Source organism: Euprymna scolopes, chromosome 16 (assembly GCF_053919585.1).
Source record: "Euprymna scolopes isolate OS-2025 chromosome 16, ASM5391958v1, whole genome shotgun sequence".
Lineage (NCBI taxonomy): Eukaryota > Metazoa > Mollusca > Cephalopoda > Sepiida > Sepiolidae > Euprymna > Euprymna scolopes.
The window spans coordinates 21,555,658-21,568,100 of record NC_136497.1 but is presented as its reverse complement, the minus strand read 5'-3'; the positions used below and the strand labels follow the sequence as shown (position 1 = coordinate 21,568,100).

Below are 12,443 nucleotides of genomic sequence, written 5' to 3'. Positions count from 1 at the left end.
GCTCGTTGACAGATGTAATTTTAAATATAAACACTTTAAAATAAGTTAAAACGCAAAGAATCTATCCAGGTAGGTAGAAGAGGAACTTAGCTTGCTTTTCGTAACATTTATTTATTATATTATTTTTTCATCACTTTTTTTTTATTTTGTTAGCTATGCGGGAAAATGCCCATCGACCGTACATACGAGAAATTAATTTTCAAATACTCAAATATTTAACTTGCACGTTTGATTACTATCAAAGTTTATGTAGGTTAAGCTTTGATGGTGAACGAAACTTTCCACTCGTGCACAATACAATCACGGCGATGAAGCCAAACATATTATTTCCTACTTGTTCTTCCATCATCCTCCTTTCTTGCCGCCAATTTCTTTTCAAATATCACTCGCCTACCACCAACTTTTCTCTCAGGAGTTATCTTCTGTTAAGTGTATTGTCGATATGTCCTATTTCAGTCAATCAAAGTCACCCTTTTTTTTAACCAAATTATTTGGAATTAAATAGTATTCTTTTTTTTCAGCACATAGACGTTTATATATTAAACGCAGCAACTACAAATACCACTCTGAAAACCTACAAAGATGTTTTGCAACTCATATGTTACCAATGGGGGAAGAGGTGGCTGGTCACTTTTAATGCATCCAAAACCAAGCTTCTATCTTTACATCATCAACGCTCTGATCCCCATCTGGCATCAATTGAAATGGGTGGGTCTCGTCTTAGGGAGGCTCCATATTTTGACAAGCTTCTGGGTTTGACATTTATTCCTGATCTGAAATGGAACACAAAATCTGTTGCTAGGGACGCTGAGAAAATGGTGGGATCCTTCTACCTCTCCAGAAGATATCTCACTACTGATGCAATTATCTATCTGTATAAAAGCCAAGTACGTCCAAGGATGGAGTACTGCTGCCACACCTGGGCAGGAGCTGCTAAAAACAGCCTATCCTGCCTTGACAGAGTACAAAATAGACTTCGTGGTTTGGTGGGGGATGCCCTTTTCTCTTCCCTGCAGCCTCTCTCCCACAGAAGAGACGTTGCGAGCCTGTCCTTGTTTTATCGTTATTTCCATGGCAGGTGCTCGTCTGAACTCCAGTCTATCGTCCTCCCTCGCCAATCTTTCAAATCAGTCAAATTCCCAAACAAAAAATTAGTCAGCTTGCTTTTGTGTATGAAGATTTGATTTTGTAAAGTGTGTCATGCTGAATTGAACAGTGTACTAAACATGTTATTCATGAAATACATCCTAATAATTGCTGACTTCGAACCCAATAGAACAAAGTCAGAAGTTAGTGTGATCTAAAATGTGACCAAAGGGGAAAAAGTTGCTCTGATATGTTTGGTTCCTTTTCTAGTCTTAAACGCTTGGGATTCTTCACCAACATAAACGGGCGCATTATCTGTAAAAAAAACTTTTCTTTTTGTTCTTTTTTTTACATGAGGGTTACCACTTATCAAGGCCCGGAGGCCACTCAGGGATAAGGGTTATTGCGTGTACAGTAATCAATGAGATAGTATTGTAGTAATCATTAGTATTGGAGATTTGATAGAGTGTCTTACTTAAGGGGGCGGTTTGTCAGGAGTTTTTTTATGTTGGATTTGAAGACATCCAAGTTGTATTCAGGTGGGAAACAGGCGAACGGAAGAGAGTTCCACAATCGTGCACTTCTGAGAAAAAAGTTCTGCTCATGGAATCTACGTTTGGATTTAGGCACAGATAAAAAGTGGGGAAAATTATTGACAGTGGTTTCAGACAGACGGGTGTTTCTCGTGAAAGATTGGCGATTGGGGGAAAGATATGTGCGAATTTTCAAGGAAGACATGAGATAAATGTGTCATGAGAAAAGCTCCATATATTCAAAACTAAGCCGTTTCTTGTGGTCTTATAGCTCCACACCACAAACGGTCACCTGCGTATCAGCAGCGGAATTATTAATGAATCGGAAAATAAACACGGGTTTGGATTGGATCATTCCCCAGGAAACTACAGTGAGGGAGTGCATGAAAAAACGCCAATAAAAAAAATATCATGACATATATTTGACTATACGAGAATTTAGAGAAGGCGAATTAGTCTTTGCAAAAAATGTCTATAAAGGAACAAGATGGGAAAAAGGTGTAGTCAAGAGACGAACAAGTCTCGTGTCATATGAAATTGAACTAGAGTTGGGGACAGTGGTAAGGTGACATGTGAACCATGTAAAAAATGGACCGAGCAAAATTCGGATAGAGTTTCAAAAAGTGAAAGAACAAGCCTGGACACATACTGGGTCGTCCCACGGATCTCGGATGCAAGTATCCCAGGGAAGTTGATTCCTTAAAAAGAAATGACAAGTGGAATGGAGGATACCAAGCATACGACTCCAGTAAGAGAAACTATTAGATGAGGTGGGAGAACTAAGATCAAAGCAAAGCACGTAAAAAAATGTCACATAAACAAGCACGAAATTCTGAACTATGGGTGAAAGGATATTAAGTATGCGAAACATGTTTGAACAGAGTGACGTCCCTTGAACGGCGGGGAAACTAAATAACATCCGGGTCTTTCCACACATACAGCTTACATAAGCTTACTTTGAGTGTTATTTGTTAGTTATTACAAACAACGTCCCCCAAACCGCATAGATATTTAACGTGTCAAACTCCATATGACATGTATTCAATGACTAACCGTTATGTCTATCCCCAGTCCACAAGTTAGCGCTACAATATTAACTGATTGTCTCTCTCCTTCTCTTTTATTTCTTATCCCTCGCGTTCTCTCCCCATACATCTGCTTTCAAAGTTTTACTCATCTCACGTCCTTCTTTTCCACCCTTTCTCTCTCTCCCCCTCCTTCTATTCCTATCCGTATCTGGTTTAATATTATAACCCCCTCGCCCTTTATCACCTTCCAATGTTTCTTAAAACTTAACTGCTGCTGATGTCTAATTAAAATTCTTTTTCCTCTTTTTTGTGCTTTTTCTAATATCTTTTTCCTAATAATAATAATTATTTCTGTAAAGTCTGATGAAATTATCGGATCGTTGATACGATTCGATAATCGAAACATGTGTAACTAAGCGGATAAAACGGCAATAAATACATATATATGTGTGTGTGTGTTATCTTTACAAATATATGGCTACATATTCAGAATATTTTTAAATCGGAGCTTAAATAAGTTCAATATACTCATTAATAATGTCTTTCTTCATTTGAGAATGGAGTAAAATTCCTGGCCGTAGTAATCACGTGACTAAATTCAAAATCACAAGAATGCTATACTTTGCTTGAAGCATTGTATGTAATGTGTAAAGAGTTGCGTTTGATAGAAAAACACCGTTAGATATAAAACAAGGTGCAAAAAATAAATGACAATATTGAAAAAGTTCAATAATTTTCGATTAACTATTTATTTACCAACAGAATGGGCTAATATTAATGGTGTTATGTTCTTGGAATTTTCGAGGTAAACCTCATATTCAGAAAAAATATGACCAGGAAGCAAGAAATTATGAGATGTCTATTGCAATAGACTCGCACAAAAATGTTTTAGTTATTACTGAAGTGTGAGCTCGTATTTTGTGTTTGACATTAATTAAATTATTGTTATAGGCAGCCTGCTAGTAATAATTATATATTATTTTATTACCCAGTCGTAAAATACGCATAGATATTGTATTTTAATTCATGCAGAGTTTGTATTTATTATTATAAAGCTAATTCACTATTGATTACTAGTGGAGAAATCCGACGGTGTCCGGGATTGAATAAGCATCAACAAATGTTCCACCATATCACACTTTTATTTTCATTAAAGTCGGTGAAATTTCCCATAAAAAAAAAACAAAAATCAAATCTTGTTAGAGACCCACCCCAGCAATGTATCTGGTGGAACGCACATGCCTCCCCATAGTGACTTAGTTCACAATACATTGCAGTCTACATTGCACTGTACAGAATCTACTGTTGATTTTATAAAATTATCTGTAAATAATGGTTTCACTTAAAGTTTAAAATGAAAAGACAAGTATCATGGTTCAATTGTGTTCTAAACAAAAACATTCATTTCGAACGCGCTCCTGTCTTATCAAAGAAGGAACTAGTGATTTTATAAAATTATTATTACGCAAACACTTGAATTATTATTACGTAAACACTTGAATACATATATGTATATATATATATATATATATATATATGTGTGTGTGTGCGTGTGTGCATGTATGTGCATATATATGTAGATATATATGTGTGTGTGTATGTGTGTGTTTATGCTAGAACGTATTCATGCTAAATGCTACGAAGTTATGCACAATATAGAAAATATGCATAAATAGAACCGAGCGTAATAGTTAAATGAAACCGATCATTCAATACGAAACCATAAAAATTAATTCCTTAATAAAAGTTTGTTTTTCAAAGGAATATGCAAATTAGTTACCCTTTATGATTTAGCTTGCATATTCATGTCTGAGTATATTAAAAAGCTCGTTATAAAAAATTTAAATAGCAAAAGTCTAACGTTTTTCAAATAAACTTAGGTAACATAGTCGTCTATTTTTCTCTAACAGACTCAACACGTTGTATACAGACACGGTCGTAAAGAAAAAAATGTAAATTCGACACAACTTTTCTTGGTGAAAGAAAAAGGTATTTATTTTGCCATACACATATCAGATATTGCTGTCAGTGAAGAGTAACAGACAACACGTTTCAGAAATCACACTTGCACGACCACCGATTCATATATCTATCTATCTATCTATCTATCTATCTATCTATATATATATATAAAGCTGAACGTCTAGGCTCCTATATATATATAAAGCTGAACGAATAGGCTTCTATATGGTTGACTATTATAGAAAACTGATCACATATAATGATAGAAGATGTATCGAGACACAGGAATGGGTATGTTTGATCTGGCATAATGATGATTCATTAAAATTGTGGGGTCTGCGTACGCGCCTGGTCCACAAAGTATGGAAATAAAAAATTAAAAAAAAATGTTTACAAGTGTTTTTGATATAGATGTACATAATAATACTTTGATAAGTATGTTTTAACTTAAATAGAGATGGTACAGTAAAATTGTGGGGTCTTCATTCGCGCCTGGCCTCCATAGAATGGAAATAGGCACAGACTTTAATAAAGACTTTTCATATCTATCTGCGTAAGTATACTTTGATAATTATGTCTCAGTTTTAAGAAATATGGTATAATAAAATTATGGGGTGTTCGTTCGCGCCTGACCTCCATAGAATGGAAATATGTCACAAAGTTTAACAAGTTTTTTTTTAATATAGATCCACAGAATATTGTGATAAGTGTTTCAGTGTGAACAGGTATGGTATAATAAATTATGGGTTTTATCTATTTTATTTTTACTTTCATCATATTTTGCTTAGGTATTGATATCCTCAAATTCAAAGCTATTTTTTTACAACCCTTCCTTTTAATAACCTATCATACTTTCATAAATCAGAGTCCATTTTGTGTAGAATGTTTTTGAACCCAGTCAACGACGGGTACTTTTTCTAGTATATATATATATATATATATATATATATATATATATATATATATATATATATATATATATATATATATATATATATGCTATTTAATTTTCATCTTAAAAGCGACGCAGTGATGCAATGTAGAAAATATGCATAACTAGAACTGAAACAATACAAACGAATAAATAATTAATAAAAGTTCGTTTTTAAAGGAATATACAAATTAGTTAATCTTTATTGTTATATAATAGTCTTATTATTATTATTATTGTTTTTGTTATTCTTGTTGTTTGTTATTGTTCGTTTTGTTGTTAGGACTTTTTAAAAGCGCAGTCTTATTAAAAGTGAGTCTTAGAGAGTCTTATTGAGAGAGATGTTGTTGAGAGGCTTATTAAGAGGGATGTTGCGTTCTGTGTTCGTGTTATGAAGAGATTCATATATATAAAATGTTCATACTTAGAAGTGTAGAAGCTCTTTGAGTGAGGAGGTAGTGTTGAGACAGTCTTAGTGTTCATATTGTGTATGCAAAGACATTTTAAAACACAGGATATACAAGACATATTATGACAATTTTCACTTTACCTTTTGGTAGAATTACAACACAAAGACGACGTTTATAAAAACACATGATGGGTTTATTTCTTCTCCCGACCGGTCGTGGTTTTCATAGTCAAGAATTCAAGTTTCACATTCTAAGTTTCAAAGGTGACCGTCTCGCTTCTAGACGTTCGAATCCCATGTCTGGACTGCAGTCTGTCGTCCTCAGACTCTCTCTCCTGACTCTCCCTCATTTTCTCCTTGCTTAACTCTAAAGTTTCTAACTATATCGAGAACTTCCCATTTTCCATGACGTCATACACATGTTAAAACATGTGTCTTCTTTCACGTGTTCTGGAAATGCGTATCCAAAACTTTTTCCTTTGTTTACAAAAGGAATTTTAACCTATATTTCCAGTAACCTATTTTTCCAATATGTTAAAAACATGTTTATTAAATTATCTTATAGTTGCATTCTTCAATTGAATTTTCATAACAGAATTGACAATGCACATTCTTTTCTTGAAACTATTTTATCTCTAAGCTTAGCAATGGTTTGTTTTACATTCCATTTTCTAATTCTCTCTCGTAATCTATTTCTAAACCTAAATTACGAGGTTCGAATTTCGTCTATGCTATTTCATTTTCATTTTAATTAAATCTCTCTTTTTTTTATACTTACATGAAAAAGGGACAGCCCTTATCATGTAACATTATGAAGTCGCTTGCATATCCATGACTGAGTATATTATGAAGTTCGCTTTGATCACATTTATATAGAAAAAGTAAGTTTTAATATTAATGTAAATAAGAATGAAAACTGAACTTTATATTGATATAACTTCCGTTTTTCTTACTAGCAAGCAATATGGTTCTGTTCAGTAAAATCCAAAGTTGATGTACTGACCATAATTTCTTCACTAGAGCAATAGCTCTTAACATATCAAAGGCATTTAATACAGATTAGCATTAAAGTTTCCTTCACATGATTTCCAGCTATGGAATACCTGGAAATGTCTTCTCAACCATGGAATCATTTGTCTCCGATAATAGTTGTTGATGGGAAGAAGTCCAACGCTCAAAGTATCAACGATGGCGTGCCTCAAGGATCCATCTTGGACCCAACTCTCTTCCTTATCGTCGCCAATGACCTCCCAAATTACATTCTTTTTTCGACATATATGCAGATAATACTACTATCTTTGGAAACACTTTAAAGGCTAACACCTAATTCGTATTCTTTATTTATAGCTTGCATCTACTACACAGACGCTACGTCTACTTCTCAAACTTTTTACATGTCGATTCTATTGTAGTCAGAGAATGAAGGAATGTCCTCGATAATACTTTTATTTGCACCTGAAATAATGTTGACGCACTTTCGACGATTCCTAGAATAATTCGTGATCTTTATTTTTGTTTTACAAAATCACAAACGTAGCATTAATAACATTTTAGTTATTTACAAGACTAAAATAGGAATTACATTATTTAAAAAAAAAATATCATAAAAGATATCCGCTGGTGGTTAACAGACGATAGATGACACATTGTCAGAGTTTAAATGCGTTTAAACATACGAATTCTATACGTGTACAGCAACAAGTGTGACGAATTTTTAGGAACTTTCTTTGCTCGTTTACAAAAATAAACCTAAATAACTTCATCCGTTCCATAATTAATATTGTTTAATTTATTGCATACCTGATGTGCCGATTATGCACTACCACACAAAAAAAAAACATAATACAAAAAAAAAAAACATAATACAAAATTACATAATACTACCGTACTTTTTACGTTAAAATAAAAATATTTCTGTATTTTCCCAATTATGCTAAAAAATAGAACATATACAAAAATAATAAACACAATATAATAGGTTTTAATAATGGAATTTATTGAGCTCAAAATAGATTTAAAATGTGAGTGATTTTATTTAACCGTGATTCATTAAAAATGTCCATAAAAACCATGGCCCAAATGGCCATGACCAAAACCGCCGTGAAAACCAGGAGCTCCCAGACCATGTCCAGCGAATCCATGACCAGCGAAACCATGTCCAAGCAATCCATGTCCAGCTAATCCGTGTCCAGCGAAACCGTGTCCGTACAGTCCATGTCCAGCCAAGCCATAACCAGAAGGCAGGTACCCGTATCCACCATGTCCAGCATTGGAAGCAGCCAGGGCAGCATGATAATGTCGGGCACCGTCATGCACAGCGTGTTGTCCGCGGGCAGCGTGGGCAGCATATTCTTGATGTAGGCCATCGGCAAGTCCGTGATGTTCCTCGTCATGTTCGTGCAATCCATAACCGTCAGCGAGGTCGTGTTCTCTGTCATGGTGTTCAGCATGATGAGCATCGAGGAGACCGTGAGCAGCAGACTCGGCATGGGCGCCATAGGCGTCATGATGGGCAGCCGCGCCACCTACTTCCCTATGAACTGCACTGTGGAAAGGGCCCGCTCCATAAAATTGACCGTGGACTCCAACCATGACAAGTGCGAGGATAATTGCGAAACTGATGGAATTCATGTTGGATTTCACGAATTTCTGAAATATAAAAAGAAATAATGAGTTAATTAATTTATTTGTATTATTTATTTAGGCATTAATTTAAATATTTATGCTTCCACTTCTAAACCTATAAGCAAAGTATAAGAAAAGTAAATGTGCAATCCTGTTACAAAATAAATAAAAACTAATTTTCATATTGGCTTAAAATTTTGTGTTTGTTTCTATTTTATCTCGGCTTTTCTTTGCCGTTTCTTCATTCGATCCCGCTTTGTCAGCGTTTAGATTCATCTAAAAAAGTCTCATCTAAAAGCTTTAATTCGTATTAATAGAATGTATTTTAAAACCACAATAATAAAACGTTGTGATATATTGATTTTTTAAATGTTTTATGCGTTAGATTAATATTTGAAAAATGTCTGTAAATAAAGGTGTTGTTGTTGTTGTTGTTGTTGTTGAGCATCACTAATTTCGTATGAATCAACTGATTATTGTTGGCATTCATTTCACCAATATCCTTCAAGTTAGAATTCTTTCTAGAAAGACGGAAGGGACCACGTGAAGGTTGCCAACATCTATAATTGAAAGTTTTTCTGCGGAATGAACTGGAATCGAATTTGGCACACTTAAGTTGTAGGTCTGTTTCGTTAACCACTGTAATCTCCCTATAGCTGCTGTTCGTTTCCTTGTTCCCGAACTACTTCCACTGGTTGGGAGGTACAATCTAATAATGATATACATCCTGAAGTACATTACTCATTCTCGTTTTGATCAAAGTGTGCAAAATATCATAACTCGGCCAGCGTTCGCGCTTTACGGACAAAAAGGACGATGTTATTATTTTATTGGTAATTTTTAAATTAAAAAGTACAATAAGATAAAGAAAAACGTTAATAACGAGTTCAGATGTTGGAGCAGATCATGTGCAAAAATAAAAACGATGAACGATGGGTGTACTTCGAGGAGCTTAAAATCACTTTATTTACGCCTCCACTTTTTAAATCAATGTTGTATGCATCATTCGGCCTTATCGGAAAACGTGAATATGATAACGTGGTAGTTACACGTTAATGTTGACGTTGTGTATGAAAGTTACACATAGAAACAAAGGAAAGAAATTCAATACGAGTTTTTTCAATTGAAAGAAAATGCATTCATTACTGGTCGTTTCCACACCAAGCCGACTGAAACGTATTTTCCAAGCCAGCGACAATATAGTCAATTACTTGTTTAGTCTGCTGTTATAACCAGCTGTTATGTGTGTAATTCGTTCCTCTGTATACGGCCGTCTGAAAATCTTGTTAAAAGTTTGGGTTGCATCTTGCTAAAAAGTTCCTGTCGTGCTGCCACGTGGTTAAAGAACTACCGTTTTTAGTATCGACACGTGCTTTCTTTCCTCCAACGTAGACACGTGCTTTTTCTCTCGGCTTTTCTTTGCCGTTTCTTAATCCAATCCCGCTATGACGTCACATTTGATGAAAATGACATGGTGTAAATTTACAGTCATGGATTCTTTGTTCGATGTGCTGAGTTCGAGTTCGGGCTACTGCACCATTTTCTCAAATAGCTTTGGGTATGATTCCATATATTTCTCCTCTAACTATGAAGTAAATAGTAGAATAGACTAGTCTCCCAAGCATGTATTGAACAACTAGTCTATGCAACTCTTTAAGATAAAGTCAGATTTTTTCATCGCTTGTATTTGTCCTGAAATGAAATACTGCTGTCACATCCAGGCAGGAGCTGCTCGACACTCCTATCTTGCCTTGATAGATTTTAAAACCGGCTTCGAAACTCAGTAGGTGATGCACTTTTCTTTTCCCTGCAACCTCTTCTCCACAGCAGAGAAGTTGAGGGTTTGTCTTTACTTTATCGGTATTTTCATGGCAAGTGCTCCAACCTATGGCCCTCTCTTGCCAAACATTCACAAAAAACACTCAACTAGCAACAATCACTATAAAAAGTTTTCCCCACTCTCTATCTGTGCCTAAATCTAAACGCAAATTCCATTAATAAAGCTTCTTTCCTCGAACTACCCGCATATGGAACACTGTTCTACTGGCCTGCTTCTCAGCCGATTACAATATGGTAGACTTCAAGTCTAATGTAAACAAGTTCTTGTTGAGCCGTCCCCTTGAATAATCCAAATACTACCCAATCTACACCATTAACGATTACTAAACTACCACCTTACATTCATTAACCCTTATCCTTGAGGGACCTTTGGGCCTTGATAAGATGTGACTTCCTTGTAAAAAACTTCTCTTGCTACTGGAATCAAATAATATCGGTTTAGAAGAGGTAGGGTGGGAAAATTGAGGAACCTTTGCTTCCCTATGCCATCGGCTCTCAGGATCGGCGGAGGCATTTAGTGTTATGGAGTGGGTGCAAAGGGATACGATATGTCTTTTTCAATAAAAAATCACGCACACAGGTATCAAAAGAATATTAAATTCCCAAGCAATCCCCAATAGCAAATATATTTCGCTCAATTTTTGCAGTTGTTGCAAGGAGGTGTCGAGAGTCCTCCACATACAGCACCTGGTATTCCCAAATCATCACCTATCTTACACTGATTAAACTCAACGTTGCTTAACTTCGGTTATCTAACGAGAATCGGTGTGTCACCGTGATTATATCCTAGTTTTACAGTCCCGGGCACCGTCAGGTTCACCTGCTAGTCAATTAAATAAATTAAATATTTTTTTAATAACAACGTTTGGATTTTGATTTCTAGAAGTATCCTGTTTGAAATTAACTATAAATATCAAATAGTTTATGAAAAATTGAATACGATTAATTTATTTAATTGACTAGCAGGTGAATCTGACGGTGCCCGGGACTTAAAATTATTTATTATTTAATGTGCCACCATTTATCAGAGTCACTTAGAGATAAGTATTAATGAATTGAGCAGATTGCGAGTTTAATGATAAAGAATATTATGAGAGGCTTCAAAATAATAGAAGGGAATGCACAAAATGTGATTACTTATGAAAGCACTTTATAACAAGTATTTGTGAATATTGGATTTGAAACCCACCGTGTTGTACCCCACAATGGAATCAATCCAGTGGTAATGTGTTCTACACATAAAAAGTGATTTTGTATCGGTAGAAAATATATTGATATATTTTATTTATGTGCTATAAGTTGTGAACGCTTTGCAGCGATTAGAGATGGAAATAACATTCGATATCTTGGAGTTCGGACCGGTTTTTCCCATCTGCTCAACGGCATATTTTAAAGATTAATCAACGAAAGGAGGAAATACATACTTAATGCAAACTATCGAATAAAAATAAACATTTTAATTATATGTAGGGTGAATTACCTTTCTTAATGGTATTAGTGCGTACGTCGATCACAGTCGATCGAATCTGAACTAGACACAAAATCCAACGGTTGTATTTATTTTGTATCAGGGTGTATTACAATTATATCGTAGAACCAGTATTCGCGCTGGGCATACATAAAAAGTAAACAAAGTTTTACTTGATTTTATTTATAACAAGGCTCTGTAACAAGATTGCGCACAACATTTATCAGGTAAGTATTTACGAGCGACCCAATAATCATAATTATTATTCAACTAGCAGGGTACACCCCCAACTTAGTAGGTCGTAAAATACGATAATATTAAAATGTTTATTTTTTTTATAACATTAAATGATATAAAAGGCCAGATTACAGAAAAAATACCAACTTCATAGGAGTTTGTTGAATAATTTTTAATTTTTAGCGAGACATGCATGGATACAGATGTTCGTCCTTTGTATTATAGTTTCAGAATTTATTTTAAATAATAAAAAAATAAAAAATAGCTGATTACATTTTGAATACTCTCGAAGGGTTACTTTTGATTAATGTTTGCAGTTTTTTAA

At 34.7% G+C, this 12,443-nt stretch overlaps 1 protein-coding gene across 1 annotated transcript; it reads right to left on the bottom strand.

The window, feature by feature from the left end:
• Positions 1 to 7,998: 7,998 nt before the first annotated feature.
• Positions 7,999 to 8,580, bottom strand: LOC145296312 (uncharacterized). Its single transcript, XM_080142512.1, has one exon. The coding sequence runs from the start codon at positions 8,578 to 8,580 to the stop codon at positions 7,999 to 8,001; it is 582 nt and encodes a 193-aa protein (XP_079998638.1).
• Between the last annotated feature and the right edge of the window lie 3,863 nt (positions 8,581 to 12,443).

Coding starts and splice junctions, on each gene's coding strand:
- LOC145296312 (XM_080142512.1), bottom strand. CDS start 8,580: ATGAATTCCATCAGTTTCGCAATTATCCTCGCACTTGTCATGGTTGGA.